Below are 26,140 nucleotides of genomic sequence, written 5' to 3'. Positions count from 1 at the left end.
GAACTTCATTATACAGGTTGAGTCTCCCATATCCAAATATTCCGAAATACGGAATATTCCAAAATACGGAATCATTTTGGCATGACTGAGATAATGAAACCTTTAATTTTTGATGGTTCAATGTTCACAAACTTTGTCTAAGGCACAAATTATTAAAAATATTGTATAACATTACCTTCAGGCTCTGTGTATAAGGTGTATATGAAACAAATGAATTTAATTTCTGTACACAAGCTTTGCTTGAGCCACAAAATTATTGAAAATATTGTATAAAGTTACCTGCAGGCTGTGTGTATAAGGTGTATATAACACATAAATTCATTCTGTGTGTATATTGGGATCCCATTCCCAAGATATTTCATTATGATATGCAAATATTCCAAAATACGGAATATTCCGTTATCCAAAATACCCCTGGTCCCAAGCATTTTGGATATGGGAGACTCAACCTGTATTGTCATTTGTTTTGCATTTTTCACACTCATTTATGATAAGTATTCACATATATTTCACTTATAATGACAATCACATTTATTATGCAGAACAAAAGAAATCTATTGCTTTATCTTTATTTCCTTTCTTATACTTTCTGTCAGTTCGTTTCTTGTATCCTTCTTTTTCTCTTATATCTTTATTTTCCATTTTAAATCTTGTCTTCCTTAAGGACATGTGCCGGCCTTTATGCCTACCCCTGACTGCTGTTATATAGATACAATTTATCGTTAAAGCTAGGACAGTGCAACCATTATTATGCTGTTCTGGCAAAAAGTATACAGTATAGTTATAGCTTTCACTATCACTTGTGGCGTTCGCTATCGGAGTTTGTTGAATGGGTGAGGTATAGAAGATCAGCAGTGTCTAGATAGACACTCAATAGATGGTAAACAGACAATAGGTCGACACACATATGCTCGACACTTTTTTTTTTTTTAAGCCTAATGTTAACGTTAAACCTTCTCCAAATGCCTAACCCTCTTCCAAGTACCTAACCCTCTCTCTAGTGCAGGGGTGGGGAATCTTTTTTCTGCCAAGGTCCATTTTGATATATAATATTATATGTGGGCCCAGTGCAGGCCACGCCCCCTCCGCATGATGTCACACATTGGTGGAGCCACAATCTCCAGTGATTACAGCAATGCCCAGAACATCCTGCGGATGCTTCGGGGAGCTGTAAGGGCAGCCGTGTGACCGTCTGCAGCGCCCTAAGGATGCTCCAGGCGACACTGCTACATAGATTCTGGCTGCAGGGTGTAGATGAGGCTTGCAGAAAAAAACTCTGAGGGCCAGACCAAATGATTCCAAGGGCCTTACACGGCCCCCGGGCAGGAGGTTCCCCCATCCCTGCTCTAATGCCTAACCCTCCCCCGAGTGCCTAACCGTAGCCCTCCCCCGAGTGCCTAACCATAACCCTCCCCCAAGTGCCTAACCCTACCCCAAGTGCCTAACCCTCTTACCTAGTGCCTAACCCTCCCACAAGTACCTAAACCTCCTACCTAGTGCCTAACCTTCCCCCTAGTGTCTAACCCTCCCCCTCCTGCCTAACCCTCCTCCACTGCCTAATCCTAACCCTCCTACCTAGTGCCTAACCCTCCCCCAAGTGCCTAACCCTAACCCTCCCACAAGTACCTAACCCTCCCCCTCCTGCCTAACCCTCCCCCAAGTGCCTAACCCTAACCCTCCCACAAGTACCTAACCCTCCTACCTAGTGCTAAACCCTTCCCCAAGTGCCTAACCCTAACCCTCCCCCAAGTTCCTAAACATAACCCTGTCCTAAAGGCCCATATGCACTACACAATATAAATGGACGATTCAACTATGATGTAATTGTTCATTAAACGTGCAGTGAATATGCCGGCAGTGACCAGCGATGCACTCCCCCGCTGGTCGTCGTCGGCATCTGTCATCGCCCAAATATACTGCCCGACCTGACGATATCATCGGGTTATGCATGCTCGGGGGTGAGGGAGGGTGTCTGCACTGAACGACATATCATTCATATCGGTACATTATCGACTGCACAGTATGATGAACAATTGTACGATAATGATGTCGTTATCGTACAGTCGTTCATTAGTCTTGTAGTGGATATGCGCCTTTACTCTCCGGCAAGTGCCTAACCCCAACCTTAAAGATCTTGAAAAAACATGTCAACCATTTTTTTGTTGACCATTTGTACTAGTCATCTTTTGCACTGTGGACCATCTGGTGTCGACCTATTGAGTGTCTTTCTAGACACAGTCGGTCTTTAATCCGTATACAGGTTGAGTCTCCCATATCCAATATGCTTGTGACCAGGGGTATTTTGGATATCGGAATATTCCGTATTTTGGAATAATTTCATACTATAATAAGATGTCTTGTTAATAGGTCCCTAATCTAAACACAGAATGCTTTTATGTATTATATACACCTTATACACACAGTCTGCAGGTAATTTTATAGTATTTTCAATAATTTTGTGGCTCAAATACAGTTTGTGCACATACATGAAATTAATTTATGTTTCATGTACACCTTATACACACAGCCTGAAGGTAATTTTATACAATTATTTTAATAATTTTGTGCCTTAAACAAAGTTTGTGTACATTGAACCATCAGAAAACAATGGTTTCACTTTCTACTTCAGGGTCCATAGGGGTCCACAGGGTGACCTTGGGGTATAGCTGGATCCTGGATCCTCGGGCACCACGGAGTTAAAGCTTTTAGCTGCTCCCAGGATGCACTTGGGTCCAACCTCCCCTATACCCCGCCCCCGAGCCACAGGCACCTCAGTTTTAGATGGTGCCCGGCCGGAGTCGGGTCACCCTGCGGGGTGGGCTGCAGGAGCAGCCCCCTCAAGCTTTTAATTTTTTATTTAACTTAGATAAATTTATTTATTTTTTACTATTAGTTTTTTCTCTAGAGCAGCCGCGCTGGGCTGTCTGTACAGACGCCCACGCTGCCGCTCCTTCTCCCTGCTGGCGCCGCGACGCCAGCACTGAACTGGGGATCGCGGCGGGGGAAGCCAGAGTCTGTACTAGCCTGACTCTGGCTTCCCCCGGGACTGCTGCCGGAAGACGCCGGGGAGATCAGGTAAGCCGCGCACCGCTGATTAGCGGCGGTGCGCGGGTTCTTTTTAAATGCAGTCCCATGCCCCCGGTCTAGGGGACAGACCGGGGGCGCTAGCGGTGGCGGCGGGCCCCCCCTCCAGCGGAGGCATACCCCGCCAGACCACTAGACCACCAGGGTTAATATCGCGGCAAGCGGGATGCCGGCAACCCGGGGGTTAATATGCTAGCCAGGGGAGGAAGCCTTCCCTGTCAGCGGCTCCTCCCCTCAGCTCAGCGCGCCTTTCAGCTCGTAGTCTGGCGTCGCTGAGCTGCAGATACTCAGCCACTCCTCCTCTGAGGTCTCCAGCGGCCATTTTCTCTGTGGCAGCGTGGATACTCTCAGGGAGCACGCGGACCGGTCCCCCTGTGTACCTCTCCCCCGACAAGGACAGTGTACACAGCACTATAGCCCTCCCAGACACTGAATCTGGGAGGTTGATTGTAGTGGAAAGGTGCAGTGAGTATATCTTCCTGCATGGTATGTGACTTTTGCTAGTGCTGCCTGTCTGTGTCTTTTTTCTACTTACTGTCAGCCTGTACCTATCCCTTTCCTTCTCCTACAAGCCCTACAGGTGTGCGGGGGAAGGGTGTTTCTACTGACCTCACCTATATAGATCACGTATTTGTGAGGTCCGTCACATACAGTTGTGTGCTACACGGTGCCATATTGTGGGCTGTTGTTCAGCACACTGGTGAGTGCGCACGTTTTCTTCCTAAGTCATGTCTGAGGAGGAGATTGAGCACTCCGGGGCTCCGGTATTGTTCTCCTGCAGGCGCTGTTCTGCAGGAGTGGATAGGGAGGATTTGTCACAGGACGGCCTGTGCGGACGGTGCCAGGCGGTCCCTGGTACGTCTAAACCTCCCATTTCGCAGGAGCCACCATGGGCGATGTTTTCCCAGGTGCTGGTGTCCATCGCGGACCGTCTGTCGGTCCCGACTGCCGCCCCTAGTAGGGCGTTGCCCCAGCCTGCCATCCCCCATTCCCCGGGTGTCCCACAATTATTGCAGACTCCCCCGGGGTCTCAGCCTGTTGGTCCCTATGCGGGGTTGCCAATGTATATTCAGTCCACCCCTGTGGCACAGCCGGCTGTGGTGCCGTTTCAGGCTCCTGTGACAGCTCCTCCACCCTGGGTGGATGCGCTTTCCCACACTGTCCAAGATTTGGCGGCAGCATCTTCGGCTTTTCAGTCGATGTTGCGCAGTGACGTGCCCTCCAGGGCGTCTAAACGCTCAGTCATGGCACAGGCTGCGCATCTTTCGGATTCTGAGGGGTTCTCGGATGATGGTGAGGTACACGATGACTCAGCCTCAGATGCCTCAGTCCAGGAGGTAGACACTAAGTCTTCCATCAATGTGCGGGCTCTGGTTAAGGCGGTGCGGGCTATTCTTCTGATTGAGGATGAGGCACCCGCTCCCAAGTCAAGGTATCCTAGTTTTAAAAAGGCTAAGGTTACTTCTACAGCGTTCCCCTTGTCTGATCAGTTAACTGATCACATGGCGGTGGCCTGGCAGACGCCCAGTAAGCGTTTCCTGCCACAGAAACGCTTGGCGTCCAATTATCCATTCCCGGAAGCGCATTGTAAGAAATGGGAAACTCCGCCTGCAGTCGATTCCCATGTAACACGCCTCATCAGGAGTGCTACTTTGCCATTGCCGTCTATATCCTCGCGGAAGGATCCTACGGACAGGAAGGTGGAGACTTGTCTAAAGTCTATTTATTCTCTCTCAGGGGCTGTAGCCCGGCCGTCCATGGCCATCTCCTGGGTGGCCAAGGCCATTGAGGGGTGGGCCAATGCCTTGGAGGACACGTTTACGGATGAATCTCCGGACGTCCAGAGGGCGTTGTTAGGACAGATGAGAGATGCCGCCTCCTACATTGGAGAAGCATCTTTGGATGCTAGCCTGTTGACCTCTATGGTTTCGGCGGCAGCAGTGTCTGCTCGTAGATCCTTGTGGTTGCGGTCTTGGAGAGCAGACGCGGATTCAAAGAAAGGCTTGGAGGCCTTACCTTTTAATGGGGAATTACTATTTGGTCCGGACCTGGACAAAATAGTAGATACCCTGGCAAAATCCAGGTCAGCCTTCCTCCCTTCAGCTACTACACCTGCTAAGGTCCGGAGCTCGGCGTTTCGTTCCTTTCGGGTTCAGGGCAAGGCAAAGGGTCAGTCCTTCCCGAGGCAGTCCGCACCCAAGACCGCCTCAAAGCCAAAGAAGCAAGCCTGGAGTGCTAGGCGCCCTTCTTCCAAGCCAGAAGATAAGCCTTCTGCGTGATGGGACAGGCCTCCCTCTGGGGGACCCCAGAGTGGGAGGCCGACTTCTTCAATTCGCCCAGTGCTGGCACAATACCACCACGGATGCCTGGGTGCGAGAAGTGGTCTCCCAGGGGTACGCCCTGTCTTTTCGGCACAGGCCGCCTTGCCAGTTTTTTTGCACAAGTCCTTCTCAGGACAAAACCAAGGCCTTGCAGGTTCAGGAAGCCATAGAGGCCTTGCTGACGGCGGGGGTCATTATACCCGTACCACAGTCTCAACGTGGGATGGGGTATTACTCTACGCTGTTTCTGGTGCAGAAACCCAATGGCTCTCATCGCCCCATCCTCAATTTGAAGTCCCTGAACAGGTTTCTCAGGGTTCCCAAATTCAGGATGGAAACTTTGCGTTCCATCATACTGGCGATGGAACCGGGGGATTATATGGTCTCCCTGGATATCCAGGACGCCTACCTCCATGTGCCTATAGCAACATCGCACCAACGGTTTCTGCGGTTCGCTATTCTCCACAACCACTACCAATTCAGGGCTCTACCCTTTGGTCTCTCCACGGCACCAAGGGTATTTACCAAGGTGATGGCGGTCATGGCGGCTCACCTTCGGAGCCAGGGGATACGGTTGCTACCGTATCTAGACGACCTCCTCTTGCTGGCAAGCTCCCCGGAGGTACTGATCCAGCATCTCCACCTGACGGTCGCTTGTCTACAGGCGCACGGCTGGTTGATCAACTGGAAGAAATCCTCCCTCATCCCATCACAACGGATGGTTCATTTGGGGGCCCTGCTGGACTCTCGTCAGCAACGGATTTTTCTGACTCCAGAGAAGGTCTCCTCCTTACAGCTGCGGATTCACAGTTGTCTGAGCAGTGGCAGAGTGTCGGTGCACTCAGCGATGAGAGTTTTGGGGTCCATGGTGTCGGCATTCGACATGGTGGAGTTTGCCCAGTTCCATTCCAGGCCCCTGCAGGGGCTGATTCTTTCAGAATGGAACGGATTGCCACACAGGATCCGCTCTCAGATGCTGGTGTTGTCCTCGGAGGTGCGTCTGTCCCTAGCCTGGTGGCTGCAGACAGCGCATCTCCTGGAGGGGCGCCCCTTTTGGATCCCGGAATGGGTTCTGCTCACGACAGATGCCAGTCTCCGGGGTTGGGGGGCGGTGACAGGCTCCTTGTCACTTCAGGGTCGTTGGTCGGCGGAGGAAGCGATTCTTCCCATCAACATCCTGGAACTGCGGGCAGTATACAGAGCCCTGCAGTCGTCCGGCACCGCTCTTCACGGAAGGGCCGTTCAGGTGCAGTCAGACAACGGTGGCGTACATCAATCACCAGGGAGGGACTCGCAGTCGAGCTGCGATGTCGGAGGTGTCCCGCGTCCTGGCTTGGGCGGAGCGCTATCTTCCAGCTCTCTCGGCAGTTTTCATCCCAGGAGTCCTCAATTGGGAGGCAGACTTCCTCAGCCGTTACGATGTGCATCCCGAGGAATGGTCGCTTCATCCAGAGGTATTCCAACTACTCGTGGACAAGTGGGGGCTGCCAGAACTGGACCTGATGGCGTCCCGTTACAATCACAAGCTGCCTGTGTACGGGTCAAGGTCAAGGGACGCAGGCGCAAGTCTGATAGACGCGCTGTCGGTGAAATGGCTGTTTCAACTGGCTTACTTGTTCCCTCCGATATCTCTGCTGCCTTGGGTCCTGCGCAAGTTCAAACAGGACGGAGGCACACTGATCCTGGTGGCCCCAGCGTGGCCCAGAAGGCCGTGGTACTCCGATCTGCGGAGCCTGTCCATCGACGCTCCGTACCTCCTACCTCAACGGCGGGACCTGTTGTCTCAGGGGCCCTGTCTTCACTCGGATCTGGGTCGACTATCTTTGACGGCGTGGCTCTTGAGACAGCCGTCCTGAGGTCTCGGGGCTTTTCTAGCTCCGTTATTACCACCATGCTGAGGGCGCGCAAGCCTGCTTCCGCGAGGATCTATCACAGAGTGTGGCACACTTACTTTCAGTGGTGCGAGGCCAGAAACTATGATCCCCAGGTGTTCCGAGTTTCGCGTATTCTGGCTTTCCTTCAGTCCGGTTTGGATTTAGGATTACGTTTTTCTTCACTGAAGGTACACGTGTCTGGTCTGTCTGTGTGGTTCCAGCGCAGGATCGCTGCTATGCCGGACGTACACACCTTTTTCCAGGGTGTTTTGAGAATCCAGCCTCCCTTTGTGCCACCTGTGGCCCCGTGGGATTTGGCGGTGGTTCTTAGGGCCTTACAGGGTCCTCCTTTTGAGCCCTTGGAGTCAGTGGAGCTCAAGTGGCTAACTTTTAAAACTGTTTTCCTCTTGGCAATTGCTTCTGCCAGGAGGGTTTCAGATTTGGGGGCGCTTTCTTGTCGTCCCCCTTTTCTGATTTTTCATCAGGACAGAGCGGTGCTTCGCACTCGTCCTGATTTCCTGCCTAAGGTGGTTTCCAGGTTCCACATTAATCAGGAAATTGTTGTACCAGCCTTTCAGTCACCTGATCTTTCGGCTGGGGAGACTTCCTTAGACGTTGTAAGGGCACTCCAGGTTTATGTGGACCGGACTAGTTCTGTGAGGAAGTCGGATTCTTTGTTTATCCTCTTTGGTTTTCACAAGAGGGGTTGGCCTGCCAACAAACAGACTCTAGCCCGTTGGCTTCGTTCTGTTATTATTGAGGCTTATATGCAGGAGGGTTTACCTGTTCCAGCCTCGGTTAAGGCTCATTCCACTCGGTCCGTGGGCCCTTCTTGGGCTGCTAGCCGTGGCGCCTCTGCTGTTCAGCTCTGTAAGGCGGCCACCTGGTCTTCCATTCAGACCTTTTTGAGGTTCTATGCGTTTGACACCTTTGCCTCTCAGGATGCATCCTTTGGGCGCCGGGTTCTGCTATCAGCACAGGAGCGTCCCCGCCCTTAGTTGGACTGCTTTGGGACATCTCCAAGGTCACCCTGTGGACCCTGAAGTAGAAAACAAGAGATATGGTAAGAACTTATCTTTGTTATCTCTGTTTCTACGAAGCCCATAGGGTCCACAGGGCACCCGCCCTGACGCACCTGGCTTCATATGGGCTCTGTGACTGGTCACCGGTTTTCCGTCTCCCATTTCTGTGAGTATGGTTCTTGTGTGTTCCAGTCTTCCTTCTCTCTGTTTCGTCTCCTCCTCCGGCCTGGGCTGCTTACCAACTGAGGTGCCTGTGGCTCGGGGGCGGGGTATAGGGGAGGTTGGACCCAAGTGCATCCTGGGAGCAGCTAAAAGCTTTAACTCCGTGGTGCCCGAGGATCCAGGATCCAGCTATACCCCAAGGTCACCCTGTGGACCCTATGGACTTCGTAGAAACAGAGATAACAAAGGTAAGTTCTTACCATATCTCTTGTTATCTCAGTCATGCTAAAAAAAAATTATTTATTTCGGAATATTCCGTATTTTCGAATATTTGGATATGGGAGACTCAACCTGTACCTTGTTAAATAGTACGTATTTCTGTGGAGCTTTAGTAAACACTGGAGCTATCTGTGACACTTCTGGTCTTATTACATTAATAAGTAGCAAACTTATTTATGACCATTTTCATAGGCTTTATGGCTTAACACTATTTAATAAATAGACCCCATAGTCCTTACAGAGTGACATTACATCGTCACAGTTACGTTAGAGATCGAACAAGGCGACTCAGAGACAGTCCCTGAATGTGATCTACAGTACTATTATTATTTTTGTTAACATTTATTTATATAGCACTAGTATACTCGGCAAAACCTTACTACTAGGGACAAACACAGTAATAAAACAAGACTGTGCATTAAGAGGGTCCTGCTCACAATCTATAGGGAAATAACATTGGATACATAAGCTTAAATGCCAAAGATATTGGTCCAGCTAAATTGCAATGAACAAAATTGAGAAAGTAACAGGATTTGGTGTTTGTGGTAACTGCCAGATACCTGAGCCCTTTGCAGGTAACACTCTGCGGGTGCCATAAAACTTGCTGTACAGTACTCCATGGTTGTGTATTGGTTAAGCAGTCACGATTTATAATCCACTCATTCTAGATCCAGTATCATATTGCAACTCTGCACTGTACTGGTGAGCTCCATATGATGATATATGCTATAGACCAGCTAAATGAGGACAAATGTGTATCCACTTTTTATCTTACCAGCTATTAATTGTGCTTTCAATGTGCCGTGCTTTATATGGATTTTTCTCCAGAGTTCTGTAAGGGTTTCTGCCATGGAAGTTGTTCCCTGTGTCTGAGCTCCACACTGTTCAACCTGTGCTTAATAAAGGACCAAGAGAGCTTGAAATTGAAATCATTGATCCCTATGGGAAATGGAGGGTGAAGAGAAAACTCTGTAGCACCATGACTGTACATTTTTTCTATCCATTGTCCGCCTTGTACATCTTCTGGAAGGACAAAGACACTCATTACAGGGATCAATGATTCTGATATTATGTTCTGTCCTTGCTGGTCCCCATTCAGGTAGGAATACCTGTTTGTACTGTACAACCTGTCTGCAAGCTCCTGTTACTGTGACAAGTGTCTGACTACTACCCAGCTTCAGGGGTCTATGTACTATGCAGTGTTAGGAGACAGAGTGAAAAGTGATAAGTCTGTCATAAGGTGCAGCCAATCAGCTCCCAACTGTCATTTTTCAAACAGCCTGTGAGATGACAGTTGGGAGCTGATTGGCTGGCACATTATCACTGACTTATCACTTTTCACTCTGTCTCCTAACACTGCTTAGTAACTAGACCCCTCAGTCTTGTATGTTGTAGAGCGGTGATAGGCACCAAGTGGCTCTAGTGCCGGATGTGGCCTTCCACTTACAGCCACCAGCTCCTTCCTGCTTTGATAAAATTGTTTAAAAGGCCTACTGATGCCTTATTATCCATCAGGATTCTGGCACCGGCATTCTAAATACCGACTGTCTAGATTTTGACTGTATCCCCTTATGACAGAAGGGTGACTCTTACGTTGAATAAATATATTGATGCATCCTCTGAAGTGTATCAGGATGCCTATCGCTGTTGTAGAGGAACCAGTACATGACCAATGCCCTAAACCAGGTATTCCTAGATATGTTTGTGGCTATTACTGTCTTGCTATGGTTGTCAGATAAAAAGTAATGCTGCTTTAATTTCACACTTATTTAGACTGACGTGATTTGACAGGAACCCATAAGGGATTCTCTCTATCTCCAACGTGCAAACAACTTGCATCAAATATTTACTGGTACTGGCTGCAGATACGGATTACCCGACTGTGTGCCTATCTCTCATTTCCTCTTGATAAAAGTCTTGTTCCTTCAGACAAGTCAGCATTGTCTGTATGAAGCCAAGTGATACAGCATGAAATAAACATTATACCCTCCTGAGTGTGAATATTTAAGTGCAGCAACCGATACATTATTCTTGCATGGAACAGACATGCAAATTTTGGAGTCATAAATATTTTACTCGCTTTGAGGCATCGGATTGAATATTTAAAATAAATGCGGATTGAAGTTATTCTCTGTCATGAATGAAAACAAATGGAATGGGGGGGGGGTCACAATAAATATTTAACTATAGAACATTTTATGGAGATTAACAGGCTACATTACTGCTTTCAAAGTGATCAGTACTGAGGCGTAGCCCTCCTGTGACTGGGTAGTTATTTCAGTATACACAAAATAATAAGGTAAGAGGCGCAATCGTTCAGTGATCTCTGTGAGTAGATAGCACCACCATGCTCTCTGTAGTAGTACACTGTTCAGGTGTGATCAGTTCCGTTTACTTGAATTGTATGCTTGCAGGAGAAATATAACGTGTGCTCCTTTACCAGGCAATCCACAAAATCAGATTACATCTTTAACACATGAGGCCGCCCTCCTGCCACACAGACTATTTTCAGCACATTTCTTAAATACAGATGTTTTTACTTTGCGCGGGAAAGGCTGACGAGAGAGAAATATTTTTTGACTTGGGATAGCACAGCATACATACTGTATGTGGACAAATCTGTATGCAGCGTGTTGCAGATCCTTGGTGCAAATGTTTATCCGTTAGATATGAAGGCAATTCACAATGCATTTAGCTCATTAGCATGGCGTGATAAAGTGCTGAGAATGTTCAAAATGTTTATGGACAAGAGCTCCCAAAAAATATCCTTGCAAGAGAGAACCGCTTACCTGGACAGGGAGATAATGGTAACAGTTTTGTCCAATGTAGACAAGGATGCATTAAGGTTTGTGAGGGCCCGGGCGCAACTAACAGGTGAGGGCCTCTACCAATAAGATTCTCAGGGGTCTATTTACTAAGCAGTGTTAGGAGACAGAGTGAAAAGTGATAAGAACGTGATAAGGTGCCAGCCAATCGGCTCTCAACTGTCATTTTTCAAACACAGCCTGTGAAATGACAGTTGGGAGCTGATTGGCTGGCACCTTATCACTGACATCACTTTTCACTCTGTCTCCTAACACTGCTTAGTACATAGACCCCTCAATTTGATATGCTGGTGATGATATTAAACAGTATGATGTGTAAATACTCCCAGCACCAAAAATTCTCAACAGTAGTGCCCCCAGTTCACATTATACCACATAGAAACCCCAGTTCACATATGTCACAGTGCACCCCATGCTGGTGATGTAGCTATGTGCGGGGTGCCCTGGGCAACTGCCCCAGCCCTCCTGTTGTTAATCTGGCTGTGCTTGTAGGTGTTTTGTCTTCCAGTAAACATGCTATGGCTGACCTATGCGGCCGTGCGTAGCACTGCCACAACCAACTTTAATGTTACTAACAGTCACCCTTTACTTTTATGTATATATCTATAGATCGATCGGTCAATGTTTATGTGGTCATCTCTATTTAGATGGTTCATCATGTAATATTTATCAAGTACAGTACATGGAAATTTCCAGCTATCAATGAAATGCTAATTAAAGTTTCTATGTGCAGAAAAGAGCAAGAGCCTTGTAGCATAAGCACAACATTCAGTTATTAGTCTGGCTCATGTTCTGATCTGTCTGGGGAAGCTGACCAGCATACACAAGTGTCAGGCGTGAAGGGAATGTGGCTCTTTGTTGATATTTATCACTCACCGTTCTTAGAACTCCACCAATAGAAAATAGTTAAAGATATAATAATAATATATGTATATTTGTAAATGAACTTTAATGAACACACTATGCACAGTTCCCAACTACAGCTGTAGAACAAATGTACATAGCAATAACTTTTTAAGCATCTACCACACATGCGGGAAGACTTACTTAGTTCTACAGGAAAATATCTACCATTATAAATCTTATTTTAAATAGTTATGGGCGGGATTCACGCAAGTTGTGTTGATAGAGAGAATACTGTGTTGCAAATTTTCTTACTGTCATAATATTCATGAATGGAGGAATGTTAATTTTTGAATAACAGGAGAACATTGTTATTCAGTTAATATGTGCACGTATGATAAGTATTATCCATACACAAATGTTTAAATAAAGACACAAGATGGAAAAGTTTGCTAAAGCAAAGAAAACTAAAAGCGAGAGAACGGCATACAGTTGCCAAATTAAAAACTGTACCTTTTAAATTAACAAAACAAATGCAAATTATTCAATATTTAAATTCTGCACAGGTTCTTTGATTAAAACAATAGAAGGGGAAATTGAATTAACATTTTACATTACATGGCTCTATTCGGTAACAATGCTTTTCCATATTTCAGTTTTTCTTTAAAAACAATGTTTTTATTGTAGTTTCCATAAGCTGACTTTTTTTATTTCTGTATATAACAATGACCTTATTAACATTTTTTTTCTTTGTTTTTTTCTTTATTATTAATGACAGGTATAACACTAGTTTTGTAAAGCCGGTTAATTTTTTCAGTTTAATTGCCCTTTAGCTCGGTGAGCGAGTTTTGTTTTTTACATGTCGAAGTGCCACAATATGAATTTGAGCATTTGGTTTTGTGCTCATCCCCTTTTATTCTAAGTGCACATTCAGGTTTGCATCATAGGAAACATTGGGGTGAATCAAGTACAGTATGATGACCACAAACTGATCAGATTCTTTGCTAATATTCACTTCTACCCAGGGACGGACTGGGGCTGTATTGCAGCCCTGGCAGTCCGCCCTGTTTTCGCGTGTACAGGGGGGCATGGTTTAATCAAGGGGGCGTGCCGCGAGTCACGCCCCCGGCCCAGCACAGCAGCCGCCGGCCCATCCATGCCTCCACCCCTTCCGTCTCTGTGAAATTATGTTCATTCCTGAGCCGTGGGGTGGAGGGCGGGAGACTTTTCCTTTACCCCTCCTCAAGCCGGTCCTTAGGCCTTCGGCCCTTCTGGCATATGCCAGAAGTGCCCAATGGCCAGTCCGGCCCTGCTTCTACCACATAGAATAGAAATACAAGGGTTGATTAGCGGAAATTGTCTACTCCACTAGACCGTACCGGATATCATGCTTTATTAGAATTCCGCCATTGTGACCTATATACCTAGTTTCCTGCTCTCCTGGAGTGTTTTATTTTTTTTGTCCCCAAATTATGGAAAGACCACAAAGGATTCCAGAAAGAGCAGACAATTCTGCTGTATATACTTTTTACATTGTGCTGACTATATCACCCAGCTTTGGTTAATTATCAGCCCAAGGGGTAAAACTCCATCAGCCTTACGTAGTGGCCCTCACAACCAGAATCTTATCCCTCACACTCTAAAGCTGGGTACACACTAAACGACGTATGTACCCAGCGATGCGACACACGACCCCCCCCTGCTGACGGGCCGACATATCGGGCGATCCGGTGCACGACCACCCGATATGCTGGCCCACGCTGCATGGGATCGTCAGCCGCATCACCTGATTTGACTGTATGTACAAAGCATCAGGCGATGGGCCTGACGACCCCTCGTGAGTGTCACGATCCGGGCTGCGCTGCCACGGAGTACTCGGACCTTACCTGTCCGGGCGCTCTGGCAGGGCCCTTCCTGCAGCGGTTCCTGGAGGTGATCCGGGCGCTGGGGGCTGGTGGCAGCGGACCCCGGTGTACGCCGGCGGCTGCTGGGCGCCGCCATCTTTGATGCGGACACGTGACCTGGGGGAAGCCTATCCCATCCCTGCATTGCTCTGTGAGCTCCAGCCTATCCCTGCACATCCCATGGTACTTAAGGGTGTATTAAACACTCTTTCCTTGCCAGTGCAACGTCGTACACAGCGCGAGCTGTGTGTTAGTTCCTGAGCTCCTAACTGCTGCAGGTTGTCACAGTCTGCCTGTATTCTGCTGTCGCAGCCCTAGCCTGCTTTACCACTGTTCCCAGTTCCTGAGTGTCACTCTCTGTTACCTGCTCCCCAGGAGGTCCTGCCGTCCCCGAGACTCTGGTCCTAGTCCTCCACTCCAGCTCCAGGGTCCGACTTACCTCCGCTTCTGCAGAACCACCGTCCGGATTTTCTTATCATCTCTTCATTCATGATTCGCACCCCCTTGAAACCGGCTTCTTTTCAATATCAGCAAACCGTTCCACTGACGTCTTCTGTCTCCACACCGGCTCCTAACCCAGACCCAGTCGTGACAGTGAGCACGCAATGCACGATGTAGTGCCTACACACTGGACGATTTGAATGATTTGTCGTTCCGATGTGTTAATAAAATCGTCTAGTGCGTAGGGGCCTTTACACAAAGCGCAATGTCACTGTGCTCTGACAGATAAGATTGCACGTGTTAGTGTATGAGCAATGCACAGTATCACTCTGCTGGAAGGTGACAATCTCCGGTCTCCTTTCTCCTGTATCATGTTCTGACATTTTCTTGTTTTAGTTGGCATTCAATTCTCATGAGTCCAGAGATAATCAGGGACATTCTGAGCTCAGGAGTTGTCTGAAATCTATAACCCTTCCTGGGTGATATCATGCTTATAGCCTGGCTATACTTATCACCAATGCAAAAGTTGTACAGTCTTCTCAATAGAAAATTTAAATTTTTGTCTCAATTGTAAAATGCACATTTAAAAGGATTGATCCAGTTAATTAAACTGCCATTATGGGGGCAGGAAATATTTTCCCTAGTGAGGTTATATTGGCAGATATTTTGTTGATGGTGTTTTTATTTCTAGAAACACAGCTTCAATTAGAAAAAGGTTTAATTTGATTTATGTTTGGTGTTTTACACTGGCTACAAAATAATTAGATAATTTATTTTCAGTTTAATTTGTGGATGTCACCAATTAGTCGTAGTAGAGCTACAGACAGTCAGTAAAAAGGTGCTAAAGTATACTGACCATCAATAAAAAATACCTAAAGCATTATACAAACTACCAAACTATACACAGAGGACATCAGAGCATTAGATAAAAGGCTCTGAAAGATTCCTGAGTCGTTTTTAGCTTCTTTGTGTCATAGGTTTTCATATTAATATGGGAACCTTTTACAGTGGGGTGGGGCATCATTATATTGTGTCTCATTCAGATTTCTTGTGCCTGGTTGTGCCCTCACACACGCAATGCCATCATGCAATAGCTTTGCCCATTTACACAGATGGTTTACACCACCTGCTCTGGTTTGCTGCTGTAAGTAAGTTGGTGCCAAACTGATGGCCAGGTGCATCTCTCGCAGGATGCTGAACAGACTGCTGCATGGCACAAAGAGAGACCTAATCATTACAATAGGGAGAAATCTGTGCCTGCGTTTATTTTCATTTAAAGTTGAGTCTCCAATATCCAAAATGCTTGGGACCAGGTGTATTTTGGATATTGGAATATTCCGTATTTCAGAATATTTGGATATAGGAGACTCAACCTGTGGGCCTGATTCAGAGCTGAACGCTCTGACCAGAGTGCTCGCTCTGAATCAGGGCCCTCCTACCTTTTTTTGGAGCGTCCTTATGGACGCTCGCATAACTGTGGGTTACCACCCACAGCTGTAGCGAGCGTCCATGATGATGGTCGCGATGGTCTTGACCATCGCGACCATCTGGCTTGCGACGGAGACCCTGCGGTAGGGTCTCGCTGCCGCAAGCCCTGGAGTGATTTTGGCTCTATCAGAGCCAAAATCACTCCCACTGACATCACTAGTGATGTCAGTGGGGCCGGCTTGAGACGGTAGGCGTTCCCATGGGAATGCCTCCGTCTGGCAGGCACGCCCACCAAAGGGGGCGTGCTGTCAATCAACATCGACAGCACGCCCCCTTTGGTGCGAGGCCCGGAGCGATGGAGAGCCTGTCGCTCGCCGGGTCTCGCGCATGCGCACGACGGAGCTCCCACCATCGTGCGCATGCGCAGTGGGGGAACATCAACCCGCTTGCGAGCGTACTGCCGCTCACGAGCGGGTCTGAATGACCCCCTGTATTCCGTTTGCGATCAGCACAGAGCCATTGTGGATGCTATCAGTGCTGCACAGTAGCTCCTGCATCTGTGTTCTGAACCCTTAATACTCCATAATTTGTTTTGGTACTGCAAGTACTATACCCCAAACAATGAGTGTCATTGTCTGTGCATTCTTCTTCCTCTTGTCATTATTTCTGCAGCATTTTGTTTTAAACATATAATCTAAATCTTCTGTGATGAATGCTGATGTAGGATCTGCCATAATTCCTGGAAAAAAAACATTCTATCCACTGGCAGAGCTATATATGGAGTACCGCTGTCAGATCCGATACCAGGACCAGGATCTCCTAGTTGGTCCCCATGCCATATACTTACTATATACAGCAGTCATTTTGAATGATCCATGCACACTGCAAAGTGCCTCTGCATATACGGGACCAGTGCATGATGTAACAATAGATAATCCTGGAGCAGCAGTGACATCATCACTCGACACTCTTACACTATTTTATCATATAAAACTCCCACATTTGTGTTGGAACTTAAGAGGAAGATCATGGGGGTCCTGGATTGAAGCCTGCATTACGTATAACAAGGCTTCTTGTGTAGCATGGTGTAATGCTCACAAATGCCATTTCCCATAGCAATCAATCAGATAATATTTCTCGTTTTATAGTATTAGAAGCATGTTATCATTTTTCTCAGTATGCATTAAATGTGGTTGGATTGAGGACACAACATTTCTGTAACAGACATTTTTCTTATAGTAGGAGATGGCAGGTATGAAATACCAGCAGTTGGGATGCCAGCTGTCAAAATACAGACAGCTCTTTATCCCGACAAGGGTACTATGCTACCCCTTCTGCCTCTAACCCTAACCCTCCTTTCTTGCACCCTAACCCTCCCTGTTAGTGCCTGAATCTAAGCCTCCCCCCTTAGTGCCTAACCCCCCCTCCCCGGAGCCTAAGCCTCCCGTCCTCCCCAGAGCCTAACCCTAACCCCCCGTGCCTAAACTTAACCCCCCACCCACGGCTAGCACCTAACCCGACCCCGCTATACTTATGTTCAGGTTGCCGGCTGTCAGGATTCCGGTGTTGGTATCTAAACTGGCGTTGGGATTTAGGCACCTATGTTTAGTCCCGGGTGACGACGCCAGGATTTCAACAGCCGGCATCCTGTCCGTCGGCAACCTAACTTCATCCCGGTATTTTGCCATATACCATCTACATAATGCATGTGCTTTTAGCATTTAAAAACTACTTTACATTTAAAATTCATTGTGCTTAATGGAAACTCTTCACACATCTGCAAGGACAGATCGGGAACTTAAAGTGGCCCTGGAGAAACTTTTGAAAGCAGCCTCATTAATACACCACTGGGGAGAGGGAGGAGGGGGGAGAGAGAGAGAAGCGGTTCAGCCGTGATTTGAGCCATGGCACATGTAGAGATGTGCCCACATACACCTATCCTCAAACTGCATATGGCACAGACATTTTGACTTAGCCCCTCGAAGCGTTCGGCTTGAGTCTTTTTCACAAAATATGCATGTTATTTGCATCACTAATGTGACATCCAGTAAGTACAATGCAGGAGCACCCTGGATACTGATGCTGGCATTTCATGTAGCTTCTGTGTGCGTCTAAGCCTGTAATCCATACTTGCCGACATTCTTGAGGGGGCAGCCAGGTCGGCATAGCAGGGGGAGTGTAGCGTGGCATAGGGGGAGCAGCTCCATGCCTCGTGCCATGAATCGTTACGTTTAATCTGCAACTTTATTCCAATTGTTTTGCAACAAAAGTGCTAATGTACTGTATTGTGCCGGAATGGGTATGAAATACCGCCGGCCGCATGGACAGGAGCAGAGTGCGACGCAGCGGAAGCCCGACAGCGCTGGAAATCCCGATCGTGGATAGGTAAGTATCCACTAACCTAACCCCCCTAACCCTAACCCTCCTTAGGGGTGCCTAACCCTAACATCCCCCCCAAGTGCCTAACCCTAATCCCCCCTCTAAGTGCCTAACCCTAACCACCCCCTTCCCCCCTCTAAGTGCCTAACCCTAAGACCCCCCCGGGGGTGCCTAACCCTCCCTCCCCCTAGCCTAACCCTAACCCTGCCGGGGGGGGGTGCCTAACCCTAAGTCCCCCCCGGGAGCCCTAAACCTAACCCTCCCCCCCGCGGCTGTCCGCTCGCGGCGCCCGGCTTCTCTACGATCGGGATGCCGGGCGCCGGTCTCCCGGCGTCGGGGAAATGCGGGCGTCTACATCTAGACTCCCGGCATTTCACCCTTGCTTCCCATTGTGCCTGGTACACTATAAGCGACTTTGTATGTGACTACGAAGCAAATAAGGTGCAAATACAGGACAAAACGCGAAAGTACAGAGATTGCTAACCATGGCAGAGCGTCTAAGTTACTCCAAGCATCTTGTGATATATGGCCCAAAAACAATTGGTGTATGAGGATACATCTGTAATAAGATGACTGGTCCTTGGGGAGAACCAGCCACCAGAAAGCAGACCAAGGTCAGGGATGGCCACTTATAGGCCAAGGCTTGACCCAAGTTAAAGTAATATTTATATACAGTATAAAACAAACATAACCTTTTTTTTTTTTTTTTAATCTGGTCTACGAGCCATTTACCATGAAAACGCCCTATTAAGCCTATGACTATTCCACCTCCGCACATGTACCCCAGCAATGTGTACAGATGTATTCTGCTTTTTCCATCTATTTCTTACACATTTTTTTGTATTCCTATATATGAATGACATCCTCATCAACATTTTATAAAAAGATGTGTTTTAGGTATGTTTTGGTGGAGTAGCCAACATACTAATATTTATTAGTATGATGCTCATGACCAGAAATGTTTTGGAAATTATATACTATAGTTAGGGTAAAGAGATACACTGGTAACTGTTCTGCCTTATATTGAAACTTTTGTCACTTTACTCATTACTAAATATTGCTGGTAGGCAAGTCTTTCAGCAATGTACACAATGTTCCCTTTAGTGGGAATTCGTTAATGCCTTCTATAAAAGTCCTGGCATCAGCAGCGGCTCCTACCCTCTTAGCTGAGGGGGCTGTTGCTGTCGGTGCTCTTAACTGTACTTGAGGACGGAGACACTGTAGTCCCTGGAGGAGCAGAAAACCAGCTTCCAGGGACTGTATCGGCTGCAGCCCCTAGAAGCCTTATAGGGCTGCACGATAGGCAGTGGAGTGGCTTCCTTTGGATGCACCCTCTCTGCTACATCAGAATAAAAATAAGTAATTGTGGTATAGAAACAATTCACATACCTAAATGTATGTAAAATGGGTCGTTCCATGGTAACTCAAAGTGACATAGCAACTATATGCATGGCTATCAACAGCAAAAGGAATTTATGTGTAATTAATTTTATTTACTGAGAAAATAAGACAGGTCATGCTTTAAAAAACTGTATACAGGAATTACTAATTGTTTGCTATGTCGCTTTATAACGTGAGTTACCATGTCTGGAAGACATGGTTTCAGAACCATCATGGTTAGACACTCCTGAGCTCCGTCCCATAATAGCTCCTTATTTAAGCGTGTGGAAGCGTAGAGAGCTGTTGATGTCTGCTTGTCTCCCAGGCCTTAAGCTGCCAGCCCCTCCTGACATCTGGCTTAAACAGCTGTTGGAGCCAAGCATTGGAGTACATTGACAGGCACATGAGATACATTTCTTAGACAGATTGGCGGGTCATATGTCACCTGCACTTGTGCCAGCCGTCAGCCCTGTAGTGCTATGGGTAGGGAAGGCTGTTGTAACGTAAGGAGATATATCATTGGAATACTGAGCTATTGACCAATGCCTGCTGCAACATTTCCGTGTAAGTGTCATGAATTGCCGTGATAATCCCCCATTGCGACGCTCTTGATCCTAAACTCACCCTGTGAAAATTTGCTAACAACATTGTCTTGTGTTTTTGTCTCCCCTCCTCCCCCTTACTTTCCCGTTATCAATGTGCGTCTTCCGTGTGAATATTTGTATGCCTAGAAACAGCCATGGAGTGATTTTGCTGTTCTGAATGGGGGAAAGATAAATGTTGACATTTGGAAGGCAAGTATCTGGTCAGAGCTATTGCTACGTGTAACCTTATTCCTCTGTTTGCATGGCAGTGGCTGCTGTTTCACAATTACCATCCATAAGCAGGTAGAGAGGAAGAAAGCAATGGCAGGGCGCGCTCTTCCACCTGGGTGATCTTACTATGGGTGTCACATAGTGCTGCATTATTCTGCCACCCGCTTGGCCCGGACCAGTAGATGATCACCAGCATGAAGTGCATGAACCAGATTCCCATATATGCTGCTTCTGCTTGGAGGGGGGGGGGAACCATGCTGTTCCATATTTCTATTACAGGAAACCAGGGGCTCATGTAAAGTATATACATCAGATGGACATATTTGCTTTACTTAAGATAAATATCACTTCTCACAATCTTATTCCCCAGAGTCAATGATAGATTTATCACTGCATGATAAATTGGCCCCATTGGAAACATGTACACACACTGGTCGCTATCTCATGTGAGGCAAATATGGCTTACTGATGAATGCTCTAGATTGTATCGTATCTCCATTCCGCACTTGGCATCTTATGGTATAGTACCACTTGCTAGTAAATATGGATCTCTGTCTTAACCTCCTGCTTTTCTTTACAGTCCTGTTGAGTGATTGATGACGGTTGCATTGTAATATGAATTCTGTTCATCTGTAGGACTTGCACGCCGCCACGGTAAACCCAGACCCAAGTCTGAAGGAGTTTGAAGGAGCTACGTTACGCTACGCCTCTTTAAAACTAAGGCAAGGAAATGCAATGTTATATCACACACTGGGTACTGATTGCAGCTTTATACCGTTCTTTACTCTTCGGGAAACTGTAACTTATTGGTTTGTGCAGCCATACTGCAACTTTTACTAGATGGATTGCTTTTTTCTTTATTGCTTCCATCTACATTTTTCAGCCATGTCTTCATATCTTTAGGTGAAAGTGATACTTTCATTGCCCTGAGATGCAGCACAGGACAGGTTTCTGAGCGCAGCACATAACAACAGAACTGTGTGCAGTAAACAACTCAGTATGATTAATATACATGGCTGAAAAACACAATAAAAAGCCAGAGATGTAAACAGTGACAAAGGGGGGAGGGGGGATTCATAGCGACTAATCAGCGTCTAGCTAAAATATATCTAGTACAATATATAAATAATAGCTATAAGCTGATTGGTTGCTATGGGCGACATTTCCACCTGTCCTCTTTAGAAGCATTGATGCATCTTCCTCTATATGTAGTACAGGTTGCAGGGGGGTATTCACAAGGCAATAAATAAGAGTAATCTGAAGGTGGAAGACACTTTTAATATGCACATTTTTACACTTTGCAAAGCCACATTATGATGATCTGTTTAGTGTTTAATTATTAAATTTTATGTAGCGCTAACCTACTAAGTATCACTTTAAAAGAGAATAATTAACTTTACATCAGTCTTGGTCTGTACCCCCCACACTAACATATTAACCTACTGTTATGTTTCTGGGCTGTGGGAAGAAGCTAGAACGTCTGTAGCAAACTAGTGCAAAGTTGTGTTATGTAAATCACATGCACAAATGATGCCGTATACTATCAGTGCATTGCTTTATTACTAGCGTCTTTCAAGTTACTGTACATTTCTGTCATTAAGTGAAAAGATGCCAGGTAATATAGACATGCACTATATCACCTGGACTTCTTGGGACTTGGGGGTTTCCAGATAAGGGTGGTATTTTCTGCATTAGAAGCACCATGCTAACATTAATAAATGAGACTTGTCTTTCCCCACACAAACCCAAGCATTCCCCTCTCCTTATTAAATAGTTTCCATTCTGGAACTTTCATTGCTTAATGTTATCAGAATGTTACCTGTACTTAAGGCCAAGGGGAAATGTAACACATGGCACTTACATGTCCTGCCCTAATGTCTCATTCTCAGGAATGGCCCTCCGTCTGATGAAGAAGACTCATCCAGCATCAACAGTGACCCTGAAGCCAAGGTTAGTGATCTGGCTGCTGCTTATAGTTGTATTGTACCATTCACAAAGCTGGTTCCTTTAACCTACACCTGGTCATGTTGTATGAATGATGCCTTTCATAGCAGTGATGTCATGCAGACAGTAGATTAGGGGTGGGCAATAAGCAGACCCCCAGCTTCTTGCCCACCCTGCAGTAGATACCAGTTAAGAACAAGCAGCTCTAAATAAAAAGAACATTTTGTCCTTTGGTGTAGAACTATATTCTGCCACATGTAGTCCAACCATGGGGCCTCCTGCTGTGTAACAGATTCTGATCTCTGCTGACATCCTCACTCTCATTATCCTCCAGGTAATGTACACAGCTCTCTGAGGTCTTGTTGGTTGGGAGATTGTTGGAGTTGTCACAGTTTTGCTACTTGGGGCCGGGGGTGTACTGTGGCAATATATCTTCCCTATAAATATATTTAAAATGAAAATAACTATGACATTGGGCTCAGGTTAGTGTTATTTCATGTATTATTTTCAAATAGTTCTGAAAGGAAAGATGACTTTGTAATGTGCTCTGTGTCACACTGCAGCAAGGCTGTGTGCAGGTAATGTGTGCATATAAGGTGTTTCAGGTTCTGTGCTTAAACGTTACTTTAAGGGACAGTGAGCCTGATTCAGAGCCAGACGCTCTTACAGAGCGTTCACTCTGAATCAATGCCCGCCTATTGTATTTTTAGAGCGGCCTCCTGGCCGCTCACATAGCTGTGGGTGACCACCCACAGCTAGTGTGAGCGGCCAGGACGATTGTCGCGATGGTCAAGACCATCGCGACCATCGGACTTGCGACAAGACCCTTGTGGTAGGGTCTCGTTGCCGCAAGTCCCAGTGGACTTCTTGCTCTTACAGTCGCTATCCGGGTCTTGCGCATGTGCACGACGGAGCCGCCTCCGTCATGCGCATGCGCACTGGGCCAACATCGACCCGCTTGCGAGCGCACAGCGCTCGCGAGCGGGTCTGAATCAGGCCCTGTGTTATATCTGGCCATTGGCCAAGCACATCATTTAGAAGCCTTTTGAGTGACTGAAGTAGACCGCTTTCCAAGTTCACATAGTAGGATGCTAGGCGATCACATGACATCTGCAGCTAATCATATACTGTCCTATACTTGGCTAGAAAAGGCCAATGGATCAGTCTGTCCCATCTGGCCAATGGCATAAATAGCACAATATGCACTTATTCAGTACAAATTGTAGTAAACTGATGTAATGTCTAAGACTAAAGGTGCATTTTATTACTGGCTTTTTATTGCACTAGCTCAGAAAAACCAGCTACTCTACCCAAACCAGAAGTAGAGCATTATTTTTGGAAAAAGCACAGAGTGCTTCTGCCACCTAGTGGCTGCAAGATATCACTGAGGCTGGTACTTTTAAATTACTAGTGACACAGTGACATACAGGCAACATGGTTTTCTTTTTGTCTTTGTCAAATGTAAGTAGGAGTTATTTTACACTGTACTGTTATATTATTTGTCCTTGTAAGCAGACAACATAATGACAGCCCAATTTCTGGCAGCTGTCCTGATTTCCAGATACAGTCCCATATTTGAAAGAAATGTTCTAATTTTTGAATATTAACAAACTTTTACAGGGCAATTGTTATTATCCTGTGTATGTAATGCAGCGCTCCATTTTTATTCCTTTATACAGTAAGTTGAAATCTATTGAAGTTTTTCAAATGAAGAAACATGTGTTGATGTTACATTTTATTAGGTAACTTATTTTAATAAATCTAAGTAAATAGAGCCATGGGGGGTATATTTACTAAAGTGAGAGTTTTTGGTTACTATGGGCAACATCTCCACTTCTAAAAACTCTCACTTTAGTAAATATACCTCTAATACTCTGCATACATTCATATGCTTCAACATTGCCCTATACGCCTTTTTAGCATATTGTGGGTCTCCTACAGAGTATATGAACTTTATAGCATACTGTGGGTCTCATGAAGAGCTTATGCAACTTTACAGCATACTGTGGGCCTCATGCAGAGCATGTGAAACTTTACATCATACTTTGGGCCTCATGCAGAGTATGTGAACCTTACAGCATACTGTGGGTCTCATGCAGAACATACAGTCAGGTGCATAAATATTGGGACATTGACAGAATTTTCATATTTTGGCCTCTATTCACCACCACAATGGCTTTGAAATGAAACAAACAAGATGTGCTTTAACGGCAGACTTTCAGATTTAATTTGAGGGTAATTACATCCAAATCAGGTGAACGGTGTAGGAATTACAACGGTTTCTATATGTGCCTCCCACTTTTTAAGGGGCCAAAAGTAATGAGACTATCAACTCAAAAGCTATTTCATGGACAGGTATGGGCTATTCCCTCGTTATTTCATTATCAATTAAGCAGGTAAAAGGTTTGGAGTTGATTCTAGGTGTGACATTTGCATTTGGAATCAGTTGCTGTCGACTCTCAATATGAGATCCAAAGAGCTGTCACTATCAGTGAAGCAAGCCATCATTAGGCTGAGAAATCAACACAAACCCATCAGAGAGATAGCAAAAACATTAGGTGTGGCCAAATCAACTGTTTGGAACATTCTTAAAAAGAAAGAACGCACCGGAGAGCTCAGCAACACCAAAAGACCCGGAAGACCACGGAAAACAACTGTGGTGGGTGACAGAAGAATTATTTCCCTGGTGAAGAAAAACCCCTTCACAACAGTTGGCCAAATCAAGAACACTCTCCAGAAGGTAGGTGTATATGTATCAAAGTCAACAATCAAGAGAAGACTTCACAAGAGTGAATATAGAGGGTTCACCACAAGATGTAAACCATTGGTGAGCCTCAAAAACAGGAAGACCAGATTAGAGTTTGCCAAACAACATCTAAAAAAGCCATTACAGTTCTGAAACAACATCCTATGGACAGATGAGACAAAGATCATTGTACCAGAGTGATCAGAAGAGAAGAGTATGGAGAAGGAAAGGAACTGCTCATGATCCAAAACATACCACCTCATCAGTGAAGCATGGTGGTGGTAGTGTCATGGCGTGGGCATGTATGGCTGCCAATGGAACTGGTTCCCTTGTATTTATTGATGATGTGACTGCTGACAAAAGCAGCAGAATGAATTCTGAAGTGTTTCGGGCAATATTATATGCTCATATTCAGTCAAATGCTTCAGAACTCATTGAACGGCGCTTCACAGTGCAGATGGACAATGATCCGAAGCATACTGCAAAAGCCTCCAAAGAGGTTTTTAAGGCTAAAAAGTGGAATGTTATGCAATGGCCAAGTCAATCCCCTGACCTGAATCCGATTGAGCATGCATTTTCTTGATGAAGACAAAACTGAAGGGAAAATGCCCCAAGACCAAGCAGGAACTGAAGACATTTGCAGTAGAGGCCTAGCAGAGCATCACCAGGGATGAAACCCAGCGTCTAGTGATG

General features: G+C 46.2%; 1 protein-coding gene across 4 annotated transcripts in view; it reads left to right on the top strand.

Annotated features, from left to right (window-relative positions):
• APBB2 (amyloid beta precursor protein binding family B member 2) overlaps window positions 1-26,140 on the top strand; it is a 431,323-nt gene that overhangs the window by 252,460 nt on the left and 152,723 nt on the right. For 3 of the 4 annotated variants that reach the window (XM_088450563.1, XM_088450564.1, XM_088450566.1), the window contains 3 exons: window positions 20,674-20,736; window positions 21,394-21,479; window positions 22,647-22,707. In XM_088450563.1, coding sequence (XP_088306689.1) covers window positions 20,674-20,736; window positions 21,394-21,479; window positions 22,647-22,707 — 210 coding nt within the window. The remainder of the gene's footprint in view (window positions 1-20,673; window positions 20,737-21,393; window positions 21,480-22,646; window positions 22,708-26,140) is intronic. The other variant, XM_088450565.1, reaches the window with a different exon arrangement.

This window comes from Taudactylus pleione, unplaced genomic scaffold (genome assembly GCF_031769625.1).
Source record: "Taudactylus pleione unplaced genomic scaffold, aTauple2 ptg000519l, whole genome shotgun sequence".
NCBI lineage: Eukaryota > Metazoa > Chordata > Amphibia > Anura > Myobatrachidae > Taudactylus > Taudactylus pleione.
The sequence above is the reverse complement of the archived record's forward strand: the minus strand, read 5'-3'. Positions and strand labels throughout refer to the sequence as shown.